At 51.5% G+C, this 20,782-nt stretch overlaps 2 protein-coding genes across 11 annotated transcripts; one reads left to right on the top strand and one right to left on the bottom strand.

Annotated features, from left to right (window-relative positions):
- Window positions 1–480: 480 nt before the first annotated feature.
- On the bottom strand, window positions 481–4,850 carry TMEM176A (transmembrane protein 176A). 6 transcript variants are annotated; one of them, XM_055421534.2, is made up of 7 exons: window positions 4,743–4,850; window positions 3,764–3,974; window positions 3,191–3,301; window positions 2,011–2,067; window positions 1,648–1,860; window positions 1,021–1,131; window positions 481–670 (listed from the first exon to the last, which is right to left on the bottom strand). In XM_055421534.2, the coding sequence occupies exons 2-7, from the start codon at window positions 3,956–3,958 to the stop codon at window positions 629–631; spliced, it is 729 nt and encodes a 242-aa protein (XP_055277509.1). In that variant the 5' UTR covers window positions 3,959–3,974; window positions 4,743–4,850; the 3' UTR covers window positions 481–628. The 6 variants fall into 6 exon arrangements, with proteins under 6 accessions (XP_055277509.1, XP_055277508.1, XP_055277510.1 ...); XM_055421533.2 differs by lacking the exon at window positions 4,743–4,850 and adding an exon at window positions 4,505–4,736; XM_055421535.2 differs by lacking the exon at window positions 4,743–4,850 and adding an exon at window positions 4,574–4,736.
- A 26-nt stretch (window positions 4,851–4,876) lies between these two features.
- Window positions 4,877–13,757, top strand: TMEM176B (transmembrane protein 176B). Of its 5 annotated transcripts, none has more exons than XM_055421530.2 (9): window positions 4,877–4,948; window positions 5,263–5,331; window positions 6,215–6,281; window positions 8,313–8,544; window positions 10,746–10,856; window positions 11,481–11,537; window positions 11,776–11,997; window positions 12,838–12,957; window positions 13,473–13,757. In XM_055421530.2, the coding sequence occupies exons 4-9, from the start codon at window positions 8,353–8,355 to the stop codon at window positions 13,563–13,565; spliced, it is 795 nt and encodes a 264-aa protein (XP_055277505.2). In that variant the 5' UTR covers window positions 4,877–4,948; window positions 5,263–5,331; window positions 6,215–6,281; window positions 8,313–8,352; the 3' UTR covers window positions 13,566–13,757. The 5 variants fall into 5 exon arrangements, with proteins under 5 accessions (XP_055277505.2, XP_055277504.2, XP_055277502.2 ...); XM_055421529.2 differs by having other exon boundaries at window positions 4,881–4,948; window positions 13,470–13,757; XM_055421527.2 differs by lacking the exon at window positions 4,877–4,948 and having other exon boundaries at window positions 5,260–5,331; window positions 8,348–8,544; window positions 13,470–13,757.
- The last annotated feature ends 7,025 nt before the right edge of the window (window positions 13,758–20,782 follow it).

The following is a 20,782-nucleotide window of genomic DNA, read 5'->3' as shown; positions in this document are numbered from 1 at the left end:
CATCACACTGTTGGATGTTCTAGCTTTATAAAAAGATTTCTGAAATGATTGCATCTCAGTGTTATCTGATCTAATTCTTAATATTTCCAAACAGTCAAAATAGAAAAAAGTCCAGCTCTCAAATGGTCAAGGATTTACCCTCTTAACTCTGAATTGTAAGTAGCCGGGATCAGAGTCTCCATTCCTTTCATCCATCCCTGGGTATTTGGACCTACAGTTCCCAGTACCAGCCTCAAAGAGACTCTGTTCTCAGGGATGGCTACTCTAGCCCCAGAGAGGGGTTGGGAGTGGGAGGATCTTCCTAGCTTTGCTGTTCGCTCATTCTCCTCTGTCTCCCTCCAGCCAAGAGAAATACCCTCGGCAAGAAGCTGGGAGCAACAACACAGGAGTTTATTATCATCAGTGCTCAAGAGGGGCATGAGGCAGGCAGGTGGTGAAGGCAAGCCGGAAATAGGCAAGAACAGCTGAGACGGTGGAGTAGGTGGAGGCTGTGGCCATGCAGGAGGCTCGCCGGGGCAGACAGAGCCTCTCTTCCTGGCCTGGCTCTTCTCCCACGAGGCAGATGCTTGGACACCCAGCCCAGGTGGAAGCTCCAGGCACGAGTCCTCCGGAGAGGCAGGGTTGGATCTCACTCACTCCCGGCAGTTTCTTCCAAGGGAAGGTCTCTTTTCTAAGGGAAAAGGAGAGGGTAAGACAGCCCACGGGGGAGAGACAGTGAAAATGCTCTCCTCCCGGGCAGCTCATTTCTGGAGTCAATCAGATCTGACATCAGCCTCGTGCAAAGAGCTCCAGGTCCCACCATGGACCTGCACGTCCCTGGCTCCCTAGGGTCTTTGGACTGGGTACCACTTAGGGATAGGAGCTCTCTGGGCTGGGCCACCACGGGGGTAGAAAGACAGGAATCACGCCCGTTGAGACTCTCTGCAAGGACCCTTTTCTCCTCCCCAAACCACCCACTCTCCATCCCTGTTCCTGCCGGACAGCCTTGCTGCCCCCACCATGCAAGCTTTAGGGACTCACTTCCTTACGTCTGTATCTTCTCCAGCAGAACAGACACAGGGGCAGGAGAGATGCCAGAAGCAGTAGAACCCAGACCCCTAACAGTATGGCATTGATGCTTATGAACAGGGCCTGGGACAGAGGACCAAAGCCGTGAGCCCAGAGTGACTGTTGCCACGTGGAGTGTGTGTCCCCCTTCCGCGTGGCACAGGGTCACTCTCCACCCCATTCGTCCCGTTCCCCACGTCTGTAGCTTCCAGGGTTGGGGGGAGAGACGAAGAAGGAGCCCTGTGTAGTCTGTGGGCGTAGCGTGGAGAGAGCAGCCAGGAGCCCATCGGTGTCCTCATCAGAACAGGGACAGGCTTGGGCTGTGATCCGTTTCCCTGACAACCCCGAGACCTGAACGGGCATTGAACCCCTTCACACCCGACCCGCTTTTGCAATATTAGCTCTATCGGCTCATTTATTCTGGTTTCGATGTTTGTATTTCCCACGGATCTGTAGCTGCCCACAGAGCGCAGGGACTGCTTGTGTTTTGTTCACCTCCACGTCTGTCTGTAGGGGCAGAACAGGTCACCCCTCTTTGATGGACGGCCTCCCTCCCATCCAGGGTGGGACTCCCCGCACCCTGTCCCCCCGCCCGACTACCTTCAGCATGTTTATGTAGGCGGTGCACTGTTGCAGCCTCCCGAGGTCTGGACTCGGGGGGCTGGGGGCCCCGGTGGGCCTCCAGGAGGGGGAGACATTGCAGATGCCCTTATAGAAAATAAAGTGGTACTCGTAGAATCTTCCAGCCCCGATGATGATGGCGGCAGTGGCGGTGGAAAAGGCTGCCAGGGCAAGCAGGGTCCTCAGAAGGGCCTGGTGAGGAGCAGACGCAGAGAGATCTTGGAGACTCAGTCTCTCTGGCGCCCACCCTGGGGCCAGGGGAGGGCGTGTGATGGAGCCCGAGGCTAGGGAAGGCCTCCAGCTTCTGGGCCTGGTGTTCACCCCTGCCCTTCCCCAACTCACCCAGAAGACGCCACCTCGTTTCTCGTAGATGAAGGCTACAGCTCCAGCCAGCACAGCCTGGGGAGAGGTTGAAGCCGTGGGGTTCATGCAGAAGCCCCAACTCCCCCATCCCCTGCCCCCCACCAGCTGCCTGCTTCCTTTTTCGTTCGTGACTCCCGCAGCCATCTAGCTGGCCCTTCCTCACAACACTCCACACAGGCCTGAGGGCTGTGGTCTGTAAGATCATGGGGAGAGTATTGAGGCCCGAATTAAAACTCCTGAGGCTGTAGGACCCTCTACTTAGGGGACATCGGACAAAGGCTCAGGGTCAAGCCAGGAGTGAGCCCTCCTTCCCTTCTCCAAACTCTCTCTTTCGAGGCAGCCCCAGGGGCTTTATGAAAGCTCCAGGGTGGTGGGGTGGAAGGTCTGGGGTGTTGGAGGAGCTCCCGGTACAGGATGCGGGTCGGCCGCCTCTGGATGGGCGTGGGCGCCCGTTCCAACAGCGCTCAGCCTCCCATCCAGAGGGCCTTCCAGGACAGGAAGCCTGGTCGATCCTGGAGGAAAGATGGATCAGGATCCTGCTTGGCAACGCTGTAGCTCATCTCCGTGTGTTTTCGCCACGGGGTGGGTGAGGATGGTTACTTCTGACTCTTCTCTTCATGCATGTGCTTTGTTGTTGTTCTGTGAGTGTGGGCAGGACACGGGTGTCTCGGTCCTGCTATGACCCGCCCCCCACCATCTCCTGCTGCAGGTCGCATACCCTCTTCTGCTGACATCACCACTGCGGTCCAGGGGTCCCCCTCCCCCCAGAGGGCCCGGTGTGCAGGACCCACAGAGGACCATGCGAAGCCACCAGGAGGTGCCCCTGGCTCGCACACCCTCTGGCACATCCTGCCTCCCCCGTCTCAAAGCAGCGCTGATGTCTAGAGATGAGCCCGCCCCAAGATCCTCAGTTGATCTCCTGTTGAAGGTGGGAGAAGCGGTGGGAGAGGCCCCAGGCAGGGACCTGGGAGAGCTGACCGGTGACCGTGGCCCTCCCAGCCCTTGGCTCAGCTGGTTGCCTGTCTGTAGAAGCAGGGCGTCGGCCCGAAGGAGCCGGGGGTGTGTTCGGGTGCTAATAGTCCACGTTTTGATGGGGTCGATGGTTGCGGTCTCTCTCACCTGGGGTCCATTCTGCCCACTGTCCTCCCACCCCACTCACCACAGCCCCTGTCCAGATGGGAGCTCCTGAATTCCGCAGGGTGGTGGAGGAGAAGATGTAGAGGAATCCTCCCAGGACCCCGCTCAGCACCCCCAGCACGATCTGCACCACCTGAAAGATGAGAAACCTAAGCACACGGAGCCCGGGAGCAACCCTCTGCGCCTAAGTCTCAGGGTAGCTGTGGGGAGACCTGCCACTCCAGGTATTAACAGCTAGAGCCTCATGAAAGAGAGAGAAAAAGAAGCGAGAAGGGAAGGCAGAGGAGAGGAGAGGAGACAGCGGGAGGGGAGGGGGAGGGTGAACTCAGGGCTCCCCCAGCTGGGACTTTAAATGGTCAGGGGCTCCTTTGCGCCCTTAAGCCTATAGCCTACCCTAACTACAGCTCTCATTGAGAGGTCAGTGGGGGGAAAAGCAAGAACTTGATCTCCAGTTAGAAGATACGACTGGCTTAGTGTCCTGTCCAGAGCGAGGCTGGCAGGGAGCATGCACAGCGACAGGAGAGGGGCTTCCCCTTCCAGGTCCGGGGAGCCTGGGCGCCCGTCCGCGCCCCTCACGGCCAGCAGCCTCACTCACCCAGGAGGTCAGCAGCAGCCGGTGGCGGCCCAGGGCCCGGGTGGCGGCACGGGGCCTGGGCAGGAGGAGGGGCTGCAGCAGGGAGCACCCGCCTAGCAGGAGCTTGGCCAGACCCGACTCATGGTGGAAGTGCACCTGGATGTAGGCTGGCTGGGGAGCCCTGGGGGCCGCCTCCCCGCGGTCCACCGTCCCCATGCCTCTGGATGCCCGCCTGGTGGGGAGGAAAGGAGCATCAGAGGTGAAGAGTGGGCAGGAGGAGGTTGGCATGGATTCCACAGGAGCTGGTGGAGACCGCCCCCCATCAACCCCAGGTCACAGAGCAGCATCCAGGGCCTGTCTTGAGGGGACATCTCGTGAAGGATGCTCGAGTCTCCTGAGGCTGGGGCCCCTGCTCGGTCCATGGGGCCTCCCCTTCACCGCAGACCTTCCCTTCATCCTCCTCCCACCACCTTGGGGGCCAGACCAGGCTGTGTCCCAGAGTTCTCACTTCTCCCCTCTGCCCCCAGCAGGCTTGTGCCACCCCAGACCCCCCTCCCCTGGCTCCTCTCTTTGCCTCTTCCCCTCCGCAGTCCCCTGGCTGCTGGGCAGAACCGAGTCCTGGCTGCCTGCTGAACTTCTCCGGAAGCAGCTGTTCCCTAGCTGAGTCTGGGGACCCTCCAGCAACCCCTAAATATTTCTCTCCCCACCAATGGCTCCTCAGTCCTGTTCTAACTGCCCCCTTGCCGCACCCGCCCCACCAACCCAGCATGAAGGATGAAGCCGTGGGTGGAGATGGAGACCAAAGGTGGGAACGACTTGGCATCAATGCACCTGGACTTCACTCCTGTACCTTCCTGGAGGCCCGTCCTCTGCAGGGGAAGTTGGTTCCTCCCTCTCTTCCTGCCCAGCAAGTTCTGGAGGGCCTATGGCGGCAGGGTGGGGCCTCCTCTGAGAAGGGTCTTGGGGGAAAGGGCCCCCCCAGGCTATGGACCTGCCTCACCTGCTCTCCTCAGGGATCGGCAGTGGAGAGTGGATCGGCAGGGCTGGGGAGACCCGAGCTGGCAGAAGTGGGAGGTACTTGGTGGACTGCCAGCAGGGAAGGATGAGGCAACTTCCCAGCACACGGCTGGAGTACAGGGCCCCTCCAAGGTTTTCCAGCTGCTGGGGAAAGCTGGGCTCTGGTGTCCGGGAGAGTGCAAGGACCAGGTGGGTGGCCTGGGAGACTGAAGAGCTGACCAGCCCTGGGAAACCTGAAGAGGCCATTCTGTCTCCCGTCCCCACCAGGGCAGGGGTTTTCTGATCAAGGATTCCCCCAGTGTGTGTGCTGTCTGAGTAGGTATGGATGTGCCGGGGTGTGTGTGTGTGTGTTTGTGTGTGTTCTCTGCCTTCTCTGGCCTGTGTACTCAAGACCAAACCCCCCTGGAGGGGCCCCTTTGGCCCGGCTTCTTTCTGGGAAGTCAAGATGCTGAAGGTCAGGCCCTCATCACTCCACCCCTTCCTTCTGCTCTCTCCCCCCACAGCAGGTCTCAGCTTCGGGCAGCTCCTCCCAGCTCTGCCTGGCTTGGCTGCTGGCTCCCAGAGGACAGCAGGTGAGCAAAGCCTTCACAGCCTAGGTGGTCTCCCCTCCCAGGAGACACTTACCGCCAGACACCCCTCCCCACCTCTCGAGGAGGCTCCAAGACCAGTCCCCAAGGCCCCCATCCTGTCTCATAGGATGCCATTCTCCCCAGTTCTTGGTTCCCCTAGGGCCTGCTTGGAAGGCAGGGATACAATAGCGAGAGGAAGGGACCACAGAAAAATGCCTGGGGAGGGCCGGGAGCCTGTGTCTGGCCACATCACCAGGGTGGCTGTCCCTCCCTGGTGCCTCGTGTCTCTGTTCCAGGGGTGAGGCGGCTGAGGCTAAGGAGGGTTCGCGGTGAGAGGTCTTTTGGTAGGAAAGGTGGAAGGTGGAGGGCCCAGGGTATAGCATGGGCCCTGGCCCTTTCTCTCCAGCTTGAGGGGGAACAGGGAGGAGCCGGCCAGAGAGGAGGGTCCAGGGCTGCGAGGAAGAGCTCCATAGGCTGGAGTCAGGGTGGTGTGAAAGGGAACCTTCATGGGGCTGGCCTGGCTCAGAGGAAGAGCAGGAATCTACGCTTATCTGGGGACTGGAGCTGGGAGCGGGGGTGGAGGAGGGAAGTGGTGGTACCCAGAGGACTTGGGGGTGGAGGGGGAAGAGGTGGTGGTACCCAGAGGACTTGGAGGGGGGTGGGAGGAAGTGCTGGTGCCCAGAGACTTGGAGGAGGGGAGAGGGGGGAGGTAGCTGTACCCAGAGGACTCGGGGGGGGGTGGGGGGAAAGAGGTGGTACCCAGAGGACTTGGAGGCAGCCGGAGCCTAAGGCACATTCTGGGCCTCAATATGATGCTGATTCCTGGAGCCCAAGGATGATCTGTCTAGAATCCTGACTGGGCTTCCTGGGGTGGGTCTGTGAACAGGTCTGAACCTCCTTGCACATCTGCAGAATCGTTGGACACCCGACTTGTATCCTTCACAGGAGGCCAGGTAGGTGAAGCGTGAAGCTGCTCTGAGAAGCTCATACAATACAGATGGGAAGACTTTAAGTTTATTGTCCTTGCTGGCATTTTTAGAATCGTTATTAATAATGCTATGATTTAAACAGTGATCATTAGGATGACCATGAGAATTGCTTGGAGGGGATTTCTTTGCCTTTTGGAATGAGGCAGGTTGATTCCAAAATACGCAAGGAGAAGTAATCTAGCAAAAGTGGCCATCAAAGAGAAATGTAACATGGTGAGGGGGTCAGTGAAATCACTCAACTAAACATTAAACTCTGTGTTCGCAGTTAATATTATGGTCATGGTGCGTGACTCATCAGACCCTCCAATGGGCCGATAAAGACTGAAACAGGCGTGGTTTCCCATGGGAATGTCATTTTTGCTCCAGGGAGCATTTTAAATCAGTGGCAGAAAGATGATGCATTCTGTAGACAGGATATATTTTCAGAAGGTTAGCATCTGAGAAAAACAAAACCAATTTGGATCCATTTTTCCCAGCTTACAAGGTAAGTTCCAGATGGGAACTGAAAACATAAAAGTACTTAGAAGAAAACAGGGAAGAGTTATTATTTTATGATCTTGACATGGCAAAGTCCCTTTTAAGTACGATATAAAACCCAGAAATCATGAAAAATGACTGAAAATTTTGATTATATGAAAATAAATTAAGATCACAGCATCCGGTCCCATCACGTCATGGGAAATAGATGGGGAAATAGTGTCAGACTTTAATTTTGGGGCCTCCAAAATCACTGCAGATGGTGATTGCAGCCATGAAATTAAAAGACGCTTACTCCTTGGAAGGAAAGTTATGACCAACCTAGATAGCATATTAAAAAAGCAGAGATATTACTTTGCCAACCAAGGTCTGTCTAGTCAAGGCTATGGTTTTTCCAGTGGTCATGTATAGAAGTGAGAGTTGGACTGTGAAGAAAGCTGATCACTGAAGAATTGATGCTTTTGAACTGTGATGTTGGAGAAGACTCTTGAGAGTCCCTTGGACTGCAAGGAGATCCAACCAGTCCATCCTACAGGAGACCAGTCCTGGGTGTTCATTGGAAGGACTGATGTTGAGGCTGAAACTCCAATACTTTGGCCACCTCATGCAAAGAGTTGACTCATTGGAAAAGACCCTGATGCTGGGAGGGGTTGGGGGCAGGAGGAGAAGGGGACAACAGAGGATGAGATGCCTGGATGGCATCACCGACTCGATGCACATGAGTTTGAGTGAACTCTGGGAGTTGGTGATGGACAGGGAGGCCTGGCGTGCTGTGATTCATGGGGTCGCAAAGAGTCAGACACAACTGAGCTACTGAACTAAACAGAAGTCAAAAATAAATTACAAATATTAAAGCCCTATCTGCAAGTTATGTCACAGATGGCAATATTTCAAACACACAAAGAACTCCTGTAAAGACCAAAACAAAACAATACAACAAGGCAGTCATAGGATATGAAAGGGAAGCTCACAAAAGAAGAGGAAAAAGGCTCTTAAACATGAAAAGAAAGTCAATCTCAGTCATAATGGGAAAATGAACAATACTGGAATAGTCACAGAAAGCATATTAGAAAATGGTAATATTTTTCCACCTGGAAGGCAACTAGCTGGCTAGCAGAGAAATATAGGAGAGAGGATTTTAGCAGTACACACTTACTTATCTTTTGATTTTTTTTTTACCATATAAAAGTATTATGTGTAAATATACATACCATGTTGCTAAAATAATTCAGATTCCTTTCTTTGTTAATCCCAAACCCCAGACAAACTGTATCTGTCCATTTGGGGAAAGATCCCAGGATACATATGGTGAAAACGCTGTAGGTGATTCAGATTTGTATTCCAAATTGAGATCAGGCACTTCCCTGGTAGTTCAGTGGTTAAGACTCTGAACTTTCTAGACTGGGGCATGGGTTCGATCCCTGGTCAGAGAACTGAGACCCTACATGCTGGGACTTGACATGGAGACTATTTTCTCTCCCTGCACTCATGCTGTGTATTCCTTTTCCCCTTCCTCAGCTCTCAGACCTCACTCCTATACATCTCCCCAGCAGGAAGGATGGCCCAGAACACGCTGACTGTGAATGGAGTTGATGTGGGCTCTATGCTCTCCCAGCCCACCCACATTGACATCCACATCCACCAGGAATCTGCTTTGGCACAACTGCTAAAAGCTGGGAGTTCCCTGGTGGAGCGCCTGTCTCACCGTCCTGCCAAGGCCAGGATAGGCTATGGACAGCTGGCACTAGGGGTAAGAGTGGGCTGGCTGGAGAGGTGAGTTAGCAAGGAGACACAGAGGTGGGTAATGCGCTTTCTCCAATATGACGTGAGAAAAGAACGTGGGTGGAATCCCCATGAAAACTCACCATTTGTATTCCTGCTTGTTTGGAAGTTTCACCATGGAGGCTGAGATGGAAAGAAGTAAGGGATCGCTTCTCTGGTGCAACGTGAGCAGTCCCAGCCGGAGGCGGGGGTGGGCGGGCGGGAGGATCGCTGGGGGCTGTTGAACCCATGTGGTTGGAGGGCCTACAGATGCCAGGCAATATGATAGGCACACTGGGGGGAAGGCTTAAGCCAGAATCCCTCGGTGATCACCTCAAGGTGCTCAGCATCCCTCAGAAGGGTCAGGCAACTACACAAAAGCCTAGAGGTAAAGGTAGATCAGGTGGTCACCTGATGCGAAGAGCCAACTCATCGGTAAAGACCCTGATGCTGGGAAAGATCAAAGGCAAAAGGAAAAGAGGGGGCAGAAGATGAGATGATCATTTGGTGTCACTGATTCAGCGGACATGAGCTTTTGAGCAAGCTCTGGGAGTTGGTGATGGACAGGGAAGCCTGGCGTGCTGCAGTCCACGGGGCTGCGAAGAGTTGGACACAACTGAGCGACTACCGGTGACATGCTTGGAAGACAGGACAGCCTCCTGCAGGCGATGGCCTCTGAGCCAGACCTTGAATGGAGAAGCAATGTGTTTAACAGATAGAGGTGGAGGATGGGAGAAAAGGAATATCAGGTTTCGAGAATGCCTAGAACAAGGGCAAAGAAGCCAGAGGGCATAAGGCAGGTTCTGTCAGAGTGAAGAGAATGGGACTCCTGGCTGATTAGACTGGAAATACACCCCAGTATTGCTGAGAAACTTGAATGACTAGCTGAGGCGTTCGTCCTGGATCAGCTTCGATGGTAGGAAGGATCGGATATGGAGGGATTCTGGGGCAGGCACCGAGCTTCAGGCAGCATCCCAGCCAGGTGGTGTCCAGGTAAGAAGTACGGAGGGTCGGCACCTGCGAGGTCACAGCAGGAATGAGGAGGAGAGAGAGGAGTCCAAGTCTTTGGTGAGTGGGGTCGCTTGGGAGTGGGTGGACTTGGGGTACCAGGCAAGAGAGGAGTCTGAGAGGATGCTGAGGTTTGGAGTGAGGGTGACCAGAAGTCTGGAGCCCTGGAAGTCAGCAAGGCAGACCCTGGGGGTGTGGGGGGTGGGGTCTGGCATTTGGGCACGATGAATCTGAGAGGCTGGCAGGACACGTAGGTGGTGACGTCCAAGAAGTTGTGATAGTCAGATCCTCCAGGAAACAGACACTGTGTGGGGAGCTGGGTGTGCAAAAGGTTTCCTGGGGGTGTTAACGCCAGGCAGTGAAGACGGCAGGAGCAGGAAAGGGCAGGGGGAGAGAGGAGATCTTGATGGAGGCCTGATGAGGTCTGTAGTAGCCCGGTAGGGAGCTTGGGAGCAAAGACTGCCCATCACAGGAGTCCCGTTCTAGGTGGAAATGGCCCTCAAACCACCGCCTTGCTTAATCGTTGTTGGGCAGCTATCCCTAAAAAATGTGCCTTCAGCTTGAAAGATGAGGGGACCCTGAAGACGCTGATCACTGCAGGCTGTCAGCTAGTGAAGTGTGCAAGTCGCTCAGTCGTGTCCGGCTCTTTGCGACCCCATGGGCTGGAGCCCACAAGCCTCCTCTGTCCATGGGATTCTCCAGGCCGGAATACTGGAGTGGGTAGCCTTTCCCTTCTCCAGGGGATCTTCCCGACCCAGGGATTGAACCTGTGTCTCCTGCATTGCTGGCGGATTCTTTACTGTCTAAGCCACCAGGGAAGCCCAGGATGTCAGCTAACCACACTCCTTTCTGGAAGGAGGTCTTTGTGGCCCATCCTGGACAGGATGGTGGGCTTCCCATGGGAAAAAGAGGAGAAAAGAAGAAGGAAGCATCAAGTGGGATGACAAGGTGTGGTATTTAGGAAAACTGGGATTTAGGAAAGAATGAAGGATAAAATGCTGTCAAGTCAGAGGGGTGAGGGAGAAGCAGGATGCACTGCTTCATGGATAGAACTTCCAGAATCCAAGAGAAGTCAAGGCAGGGCAAGAGAGGGGAGCCATGCCCAGGTGCTGAGAGCTGGGTGGCTGCGCCTGGAGCGTGTGGGCTCATGGGAAGGGGCGTGGCTTTCCCCATCTCTTGCAGGTGACCCAGCTGTTGCTCGGGGCTATCAGCTGTGCTCTCGGTGGGCTTCTCTACTTGGGACCCTGGATTCAGCTGCGTGCCTCGGGCTGTGCCTTGTGGGCAGGGTTTGTGGTGAGTAAGAAAGGGCTTATGAGTCTGCGGCCATACCACCCTGAACGTGCCCGATCTCATCTGACCTCGGACACTAAGCAGGGTCGGGCCTGGCTAGTGCTTGGATGGGAGGGAAGGGTTGTGAGCTCCTTGGGAGGCAAAAGTGGTCATGGACAAGGAGAAAGAAAGTTCCTTTGGATCTGGGTCAGGGATCGGGGGAAGAGACCACAGACCCAGCGTCCAAATGCCTTATGTTATGAGGAGGCTGGTAGGATGAGATGGTTGGATGGCACCACTGACTCAATGGGATATGAGTTTGGGCAAGCTCAGGAGATGGTAAAGGACAGGAAAGTCTGGCGTGCTGCAGTCCATGGGGTCGCAAAGAGTTGGACACCGCTTAGTGACTGAACAACAATGATGAGGAGGCTGCCTTAGGTGGTGGGCAAAACACTTCCACCCTCCGTTTTCCTCTTAAAGGCATGGCTGAGAAGAGTCAGGCAGTTGTAAGCTGAGTCCTGTCTGTCTGCTAGGTTTCTTGGCCTGGCTCTTGGATCCTGCTTCAAACTGGCTGTTCTGGGGCCTGTTGGGAGAAGTGTGATGGGAGACGGTCAACTAGATGGCTTTTCTGGTGTCTTCTCTTCCCAGGCCATTGCAGCAGGAGTTGGGGCCATTGTCCACGAGAAGCGCCGGGGCAAACTCTCAGTGAGTCAGGCATCCTCTGCCCCACCTTGCTCTCTGTCCCCCTACTATGTCTCCGTTTTCCTGCTCTATTTTTCTGTCTTCTCTCCTTTGGTTTCAAACATCCTAAGATCTTTCCTGGAGGGGTAGGAGGGTTTATCCTGGGCCAGGAAGCTGGGGAAGAGGAGGTTGGTTTGAGAACGGGACCCCACGGCTCTGCCATCCATGGGGAGGGACCACCTCTTGAACCTCTCTCTTCTAGGGCTGCGTATCAGGGCTGCTCACCCTGGCTGGCATTGCCACGGCCGTGGCCGCTGTCGTCTTCTGTGTGAATAGCTTCATCTGGCAAGGTGATGGCTTCTACAACATCAGCTCTGTGTGTGATTCCTTAGTCCCTGTCAGCCCCACCTCTTGGTACCGAAGAAGGAGTTCCTATTCATCGTGGGAGGAGGAGGACTGCAGAAGATACATGCAAATGCTGACGGTGAGAAAGGAGAGCCAATCTTCCAGGAACACATCACAGCTGTAAATTGGGGGACTGGGGCACCAGAGGGCAGGGATGGAGGCCCTCTGAGCACGGACCTCATCTGAGGTTGTGGGTTCAGGAGGTTTTAACTTAAATTGAAGACCCCGTTCAGATCTCTGGGCATGATCATTCCCTGAATCAAAGGGGATTAGGAGCAAAGAGGAGACAGGATAGCGTGAGCTGCCCCTCTGTCTTTCCTGGTGTGTGACTGCTGTCCCTCACCCCCTGCCGAGTTAACACACCACCCTCAAATGCAGTCTCACCTTCTGTGGGTTGACTAGGCTCAAACGGGCAGTCCTCACTTGGCTTTTCTCAGGCAATTGCAGTCATGGGTCAGTTGGGTGTGAAGTCATCCAGGAGCTTGATTGGCTGGACTGCCAAGATGGCGCACTCACATGTCAGGGGGCTCAGCTAGGGAGTATCAGCCAGGGAGGCTACAATGGCTTCCCCGTGTGGCTTGGGCAACCAGGTTGCAATAGGCAGCGTCCCACTGTGAGCATTTTAAGACTTAGGCAATGGAAGCTGCCAGGCCCTAGTGTCACTTCCACTGTATTTTGTTGATCAAAGCATTCCCAGGGGGTTGAGTGATTATCTCCACCTCTTCACAGGGCGTGGTAAGGTCACCCTGCAGACAAGCAAATGGGATGGGGACTGGCTGCCCCTGTGGTTGGAAAATGCAAACTGCTTCAGTGAGGAGTTAGTTGAACAGACTCTGATGCCTCCTAGCAAGAAGAGAGTAACAGAGGAACCACAGGAGCTGACTCCTGATTGAAACTTTCTTTTCTCCTTTATCTTCAGGATTTGTTCCTAGGAATCCGTGCTCTGCTCCTGGCTATCTGTGTTCTGCAGGTCACTGTGTCCTTGGCTTCCCTGGGCATGGGTCTTCAAAGCTTCTGTGGCCAGAGCTCCCAGGCCTTGGTGAGCTGTTAGGGAGAAAGATCCCCTGGAGGAGGAAATGGCACCCACTCCAGTGTTCTTGTCTGGAGAATCCCAGAGACAGAGGGGCCTGGCGGGCTGCGGTCCACGGGGTCACCGAGTCAGACAGGACTGAAGTGACTGAGCACACACGTCACGCAGGCAAAGGGCGAGTCTGGCTGGTGTGGCTCTAGGGAAAGACAGCGGGGCAGGAACATGGCTGAACAGTGGTCATGGTCCCCTCACTCAGCCTTTCCCTGTGCTGGGCTCTGCCCTTCGCTGTCTGGGGAAGGTGACCCCATAACTTTGTCCTGGGTTAACATCTGTCTCCCCTGCTTCTTTGCTCTCAGTTCCCCACTTTCTCTCTTTTCTGGCTTAGATCTTGTCTAACTCCCTTTCCTCCGTCACCTTTTCCTTTCCTCCTTCTTTCCTTTACCTGATTGCCAAATGAAGCTGACTCTGTCCCATCCTTTTCCTCCCAAGGATTGATTTTCTTCCTGTTTTTTTTTTTTCAGCAGGATGAGGAAGGGTCAGAGAGGAATCTGCTGGGGGAGAATTCAGTGCCCCCCTCCCCCTCCAAGGAGAAGACCACGGCTGTCATTGTCCTGTGAGCGGCCAGAGACCCTTGCCTGGACCTCGCAGAGTCGCCCAGGGCCCCTCACTGCCCTGTCCTGCAGACTTGCTTCTGCTTTTCTTCTCCCCACCAGCCTCACCCACTGTGGCCACTCCAGGGTCTTCCATTCAGTGAACAGGTATTGTCATGTTTTCCCCAGTGCTGATTAAACAGAATCAACCCCAAAGAATGATTTTGTGCAGAAAAGATGTAGTCTTCTTTTGTTAATATACCTGGTGCGTTGATACTCATGGAATTAAATGAGAATTACGCATGAGATCCAACCAGTCCATCCTAAAGGGAATCGGTCCTGAATATTCATTGGAAGGACTGATGCTGAAGCTGAAACTCCAATACTCTGGCCACCTCATGCGAAGAACTGACTCATTGGAAAAGACCCTGATGCTGGGAAAGATTGAAGGCGGGAGGAGAAGGGGACAACAGAGGATGAGATGGTTGGATGGCATCACCAACGTGATGGACATGAGTTTGAGTAGGCTCCAGGAGTTGGTGATGGACAGGGAGGCCTGGTGTGCTGCAGTCTATGGGGTCGCAAAGAGTCGGACACGACTGAGTGACTGAACTGACGTATCATATGGAAACCGGGTCCAAATAAGACTAAATTTCCGTTCTGCTCTATATCCCAAGTGTGAAAACTCCTTTTGACGATCTCCTTCTGTTCAGTGTAAAGCGAAGGTAACTATCATAGACTTAGGATCTTTTTACCTATTGTCTTTAATCATCTATAATGGATCTGTGGGCTTTACGGAGCCATGTGAGACACGGAACAAGGTCTATACCTCCCTCCCTCCCTCTCTTCCTTCCCTGCCTCTTCCTCCCCCTCCGTCTTTTTCCTTTCTTTCCTTCCTCCTTCCCTCCCTCCCTTCTTTTCTTTTTCTTTGTCTCCTCCATCTCTTTCTTACTCTCTTCTTTTTTGCAGTAATTACTGTTGGTTCTCTCACCACACACACACACAGACACACACACACACACACACACACCCCTGTTATTCTTCACTCTCATGGTAAATGATATGACTGATCAGCTTTTTACTTTTAAAATTTTCTGTGTACAATGTAAATATATAGATATAAGCATTTCTGTTATGGAACCGGGTTCATTTGTCCAATGCACAGCAAGCATACCAAATGCCAAGATGCTGAGGCTTGCATCAGAGAAGGCCTTTATTCACGAGGCAGCCAAGCGAGGAGACGGGAGAACGAATCTCAAATCTGCCTCCTGAAGGCGAGGGACTTGAAGTATTTGTGGGGTAGGGAAGCAGGGTGGTCTTAGGTGTGGAGAAAGGTGACTGGAATTGGGGAAAGGTGAGGTAGCCGGCACTTTGTACCAGCGTGTCTGATTTATGGGCTTCGTCAAGGGATGCATGTCCAAAAGTGAAGGCACTAGCGTGACCAGAGGGTGGGGTTTTCTGATGTCAAAAGGTCTTTCACTGGACCCCGGTGCAGGCTGAGTTTTAGGGTTGGTAGTCCCAATCTGTCTTAGCCAGCTTGAACTGGACAGGGGCTGACTCCAAGTCCTGGAAAACAACCTGTGCCATTGTTACGACAAGCTTCCCTTGTGGCTCAGATGGTAAAGAATCTGCTTGCAGTGCAGGAGACCTGGGTTCAATCCCTGGGTCAGGAAGATCCCCTGGAGAAGGAAATGGCAACCCACTCCAGTATTCTTGTCTGGAGAATTCCATGGATAGAGGAGCCTGGTGGGCTATAGTCCATGGGGTCACAAAGAGTCGGACACAAGTGAACGAGTAACACTTCTGTCAGCCTTACGGGGCATGGTTTCGTTTCTGAGGGGTGAAAAGGAATGCCATGGTCTGAGAATTAAGACGTCATAAGGATTCTCACATTTTTCGGATTCCAACATAGTGAGGGGCTTGCATTTCCATTGTGACTTGATGACATCTCTGACAGGTAGGTTTTACTCATACCTCTTAGCAGACTCATAGCAGAAGAACTGGCTGGGCACCCACAGCTCTACCCACTGCACAATCCTGCCCCACGACGTGGTGCTGACAGGGGCAGAGCTGCTGGGATGCGTGAGGTGCGGCCTCACTGTGGGAGCTTCAGGACAGAACCAAGGATGCCCGTGAGAGGAGGCATCTTTCTTCTCTTACTTGGCTTAAGATGCTGTTAAGGTGCTTAAGAAGCTGTTAATTTCTGAGCTTTAGTATTTCTAAACCAGCCCTTTTGTGGCTAGATCAGATAGAAATTGTTTTCATATTTCATTCTGGTAAATAGACCTCAACTTCGTAGTTTGTCTCTTTTGTTGCTGTTTTTCTAGCACAGAGTGATCTCTTACTGTCAGAGTCTGGCAGCTTCCTTTTTCTTGCCCTGATGTTTCTAAGTTTCTGAGGGAGGACCTTGCTCCTCCATCTGACCCCCCTCCCCTCCCTCATTTCTTCTCTTCCATACCCCTCCCCTCCCCTCCCCCAACTCTCCGCCTTCCCTCTCCTCGCCCTGTGAATAACCTTGGAAGTTTCATAATCTTTTTCTTTACCGTAGGAAATTAAATTCCACCCCTCCCTCTCCTTGCTTTTGTTTACTTAGAAAAACCAGCAGCCATCTGTCTGTTTGCACAACTCAGTCTTGGGGACCAAACTGTATATTCGTAACTGACTTCACAACCCTGACCCACGATCTGGCAATTAATCCCAAGCCTATGTGTACTTACTGAAGGGTTTAAACTATTCCGAGTGTAAACAGGAAAAAATAGTTCTATTTTTCTTTTCTGATCACTACTTTTCACTGTGTTTTGTCAACCCCCCGATTCCCCACTGGCTATTGGTCCTTTAACCTTGGCACCAGCATCCGGATTCCACAACCTGGTGTTTGAGACCCAGTTCTGCATTTCACGATGGTTAAGGGGCAGTAGTTTTCAAGCTACTTCATGGGTTGTTAGAGCCACGCCAAAGCCTGCTTCAGGGCTATCGGGATATAAGTGTTGGTGTGCTGGCTGGAGGGCTCTGATGCCTCCAACCCCCTTCACCTAGAGCTGAACATCACTTGTTAGAATACAAAGAGTTCCCTTACTTGCAGAAAGAGTTCTGTATTTTAAAAGCTCTTTAATAATCAAATATCTATATATACACATACATCCATATAAGTATATATGCTTCCCAGGTGTTGTTAGTGGTAAAAAACCTGCCTGCCAATGCAGGAGATGTAAGAGACATGGGTTCAATCCCTGGGTTGGGAAGATCGCCTGGAGGAGGGCATGGCAACCCACTCCAGCATTCTTGTCTGGAGAATCCCATGCACAGAGGAACCTGTGGGCTACAGTCTGTGGGGTCACAAAAAGTTGGACATGACTGAGCCACTGAGCTCACTTAAATAAAAGACACATTCCCGCCCCCCACCCCCGTGTTTAAAATTGCAATCGTCAGAGCTAGGGTCCCCTCCCAGAGGAGACAAGCACTTGTACCTGGAGGGTTAGGGTTAGGAATGTCTGTCCTAGCATTTGGCTCCTCCCTCTCACTGCGATTTCTTCAAGATTCCAGCAGAAGGCAGGGGAGGGGATAGGGGCTTTCTCAGCTTCGGGGAGGACCAATGGCTGTTTGCCGGTGTGATGTGGGTGATGTCCATTCTTGCTCAACCTGGGAAGAACCTGGGAGTTTCCCCACCCTCTGCTCCGCTAGCTGCCTGGTTCAATGAAGAAGACTTCCTGGAAAAGTAAGTCCAAGGGGACAGTTGTGGGGTGCCGGGGAGGGGAGGGCTTTCCTGCAGTAGGAGGTTTAATTTACTATTTCTTGCCTCTTCAGAGCTATTTCAGTGGATGGGATAAAGCTGCATTGCCTCAAACTCCACAGAGAAGGTCCTGGAGCCTCAGATTCAAAGAAAAGCTAACAAAAATGGTTGCAATTAAGTTTTATGGAAAACTACCAACTTTGTTTAAAAAAAAAATTCCTTTCTGAAGTAGGAAGCAGACATTAGAAAACAGTATTCCTTTCCCCCAGTAAATGCTGCTGTGAACTTCTTCAGCATTTACGGTTAGTTTGCTTCCATCTTCAGCTCCCCACCAACTCCTCATTCAAGAGGATTTCTGCTTTGCTAGTGGTTTCCTTTGAAATCTTCCATTTTTTAAAAGCACGTGCACTTAACTAAGCAAATTCTAAAGGTAATCAATATCCTTATCTTCTACCTGAAGAATACTTGCCTTTAGAATGCTCTTTGTTAGGTGATATTCTTATCTTGAATTCTAGTTTTATCTTGATTTACTTTAACCCTCCCCCCCAGTTAGATTAAAAAAAAGATATATATATATATACACTCAGTGTCTGTTTAAATTTACTTGATTTTTTATTAGGGAAAAAAAGAACCCTCATTTTCTTCTTCTAGTTCAGGCTTTCTTTCTGATATCCCTTTTCTTCTTTTTTGAGGTATATTCTTTAAATGTTTCTTTTTTAAAAAAAATTATTTTAATTGGAGGCTAATTACTTTGCAACATTGTGGTTTCTGCCATTCATCTACATGAATCAGCCACGAGTGTACATGTGTCCTGAACCACCCCTCCCCCACCACCTCCCTCCCCACCCATCCCTCTGAGCTGTCCCAGAGCACCCGCTTTGAGTGCCCTGCTTCATGCATGGAACTTTACTGGTCATCTATTTTACATATGGTAATACACACATCGGAGAAGGCAATGGCAACACACTCCAGTACTCTTGCCTGGAAAATCCCATTGATGGAGGAGCCTGGTAGGCTGCAGTCCATGGGGTTGCTGGGGGTCGGACACGACTGAGCGACTTCACTTTCACTTTTCACTTTCATGCATCGGAGAAGGAAATGGCAACCCACTCCAGTGTTCTTGCCTGGAGAATCCTAGGGACGGCAGAGCCTGTTGGCTGCCATCTATGGGGTCGCACAGAGTCGGACACGACTGAAGTGACTTAGCAGCAGCAGCAGCAGCAATACACACATTTCGGGCTTCCCTCATAGCTCAGTTGAATTTTCACGTTTTATTTTACAAAGTCCGTTGTATTAGCAAGGGGCTTCCCTAGTGGCCCAGATGGTAAAAAATCAGCCTGCAATGAAGGAGACCCGGGTTCGATTCCTGGGTCGGGAAGATCCCCTGGAGAACGAAATGCAAACCACTCCAGTATTCTTGCCTGGAGAATCCCAAGGACAGAGGAGCCTGACAGGCTACAGTCCACGGGATCGCAGGAGTCAGACACGACTTAACGACGAAACCACCACTATAGCCAGTTAATCATGTGATAGTTTCAGGTGAACAGCAAAGAGACTCAGCCATACATACACTCATATCCATTCTCCTCCAAACTCCCCTCCCATCCAGGCTGCCATATAACGCTGTCACACTCTTGTTTGTAAAACCTGGGAAACTCTCTGAATCATGCCTTTGAATAGCTTCTTTCCCACATTTCCCTTAATATTTCCTTCTGAAATTGTGATTAACTGCACATTCAACCCTCTCACTATAACTTCCTTATCTCCTAACCTAGTTTGCATCTTTCGGTTTTCATCTCTTTATTTTCTCCCTGCTGCATGCTGGTTAAATTCTTCATAATTATCCAACAAGTTACCCAAATTCTGTCTCAGTTGCGTATAATCTGCTTTCCCTATTCTATTAAATTTTAAGTTCAATTAAAAAGTTTATAGGTATGGTGTTTCCTTCTTTTTCAAATCTTTCTATTCCTTTTTGATGCTCTCTTGTTCCTCAGTCATGACACTGATGATCTATATTATTTCTTTAAGCTAGCTACATTATTTAGTTTCTGTAAGAAAAACACCAAATTTGAAGTCTTTGCTGTTTTTTTCTCCTGACTCTTCCATCTCTCACTAATAATGTTTTATTAACACCTATGTATTTTTTATTAATTTTTTTTTTACCATTTTGACCATTTTAAAGTGTAAAGTTCAGTGACATTAGTACATTCACATTGTTGTGCATCCGTCACCACCATCCATCTCCAGAGATTTTCGTTATCCTCAATGGAAGCTCTGTACCCATTAAATACTAACTCCCCATGTCCCCCTCTCTCCAGCCCCTAGTAATCACCATTCTGTTTTTAGTCTCTATGAACTTGACTCCTCTAGGCACCTTATGTAAGTGGAATTCTGCAATATTTATCATTTCTTGTCTAGCATATTTCACTTAGTATAATGTCTTCAAGGTTCACCTATATTGTAGTCTATATCAGAATGTCCTCCCTTTTTGAAGATGAGCAGTGTTTCACTGTATACACCACATTTTGTTCATCCATACTTCTGTTGATGGGCAATTTGTTCTGTATTACAATGAACTGCAGGGATGGTTGGATGGCATCACCAACTCAGTGGACATGAGTTTCAGCAAACTCCAGGAGATAGTGAAGGACAGGGAAGTCTGGCATGTTGCAGTCCATGGGGTTGCAAAGAGTCGAAAGTGACTTAGTGACTGAGCAACAATAACAACAATGCATTGCAATGGTAAACAAACCCTCTTGCTTTTGTAGACAAGAGTGATGTTGGAGAGAGGGGAATAACTTCTAAATATTTGTTGGATGAATCAATAAATGGCATGAATTATTTTTTTTCCAGCTGTGAGTAGAGTTTTGTGTGCTTTGGGGCCAATGGGACATATCTGTGGGGTAACTGAGTAAGGCAACGTTTCTCAATATGGGATTAGAAGAACATTCACGTTAGGAAATACATGAGAACCATCTGGAGGCTCTCTGAGTTATCCTACCATTCTTCGTTGAAATACATTGGTTCCAATTTTGGAACCGATGGGCTACTGTTGGCATGCAGTCCCATGAGTAGATGGCCCCCGAATTCATCATTCTCCCTTTTCTAGGAGCAGCCCTAGATTTCCATTCAGGGATCCACTTTTATTCTCATTGGCTGTGTGTTCGTGGTGGGGCTTTATCCTCAGTTCCAGGTATACAACATGTGACCCAAACTTAGATAAAGAAGCAAGTCATTTCCCCCAGACCACGGGGATTGTTTCAGGAGTGGGGACATGGCCAAAGTCTGTCCCATCAGACTAAATCTTGGGGGCTACCAGAAAGGGCTCTTGCACTTGTTGCTGAACTTGAACCTGCAAGGACATAAAGTTGGAGCTGTAGCAGCCACCTTGCGCCCACGAGGGGTTTTCCTGGAACTGCCAAAGACCCCCTTCCTCCATGGACTTGAGATTGGACAACCTGTGGAAGGCAGAGCTGAGAGGAGGGAAAAAAACCCACTACTGATGGTGTTGCTC

Source organism: Moschus berezovskii, chromosome 3, assembly GCF_049115385.1.
Source record: "Moschus berezovskii isolate FMDL1 chromosome 3, NW_MosBer_1.0, whole genome shotgun sequence".
Taxonomy (NCBI): Eukaryota; Metazoa; Chordata; class Mammalia; order Artiodactyla; family Moschidae; genus Moschus; species Moschus berezovskii.
Note: the sequence above shows the minus strand (reverse complement) of the source record. Positions and strands in the feature narration are given on the sequence as shown.

Bases quoted from the DNA above. Each gene is read 5' to 3' on its own strand.
- TMEM176A (XM_055421534.2), bottom strand. From the start codon at position 3,958: ATGGGGACGGTGGACCGCGGGGAGGCGGCCCCCAGGGCTCCCCAGCCA. The intron at 3,302-3,763 runs GTGAGTGAGGCT...CTCATCTTTCAG, and splicing joins GGCTGCTGCTGACCTCCTGG to GTGGTGCAGATCGTGCTGGG. The intron at 1,132-1,647 runs GTAGTCGGGCGG...CCTCTGTCCCAG, and splicing joins CCTACATAAACATGCTGAAG to GCCCTGTTCATAAGCATCAA.
- TMEM176B (XM_055421529.2), top strand. From the start codon at position 8,353: ATGGCCCAGAACACGCTGACTGTGAATGGAGTTGATGTGGGCTCTATG. The intron at 10,857-11,480 runs GTGAGTAAGAAA...TTCTCTTCCCAG, and splicing joins CCTTGTGGGCAGGGTTTGTG to GCCATTGCAGCAGGAGTTGG. The intron at 11,998-12,837 runs GTGAGAAAGGAG...CTTTATCTTCAG, and splicing joins GATACATGCAAATGCTGACG to GATTTGTTCCTAGGAATCCG.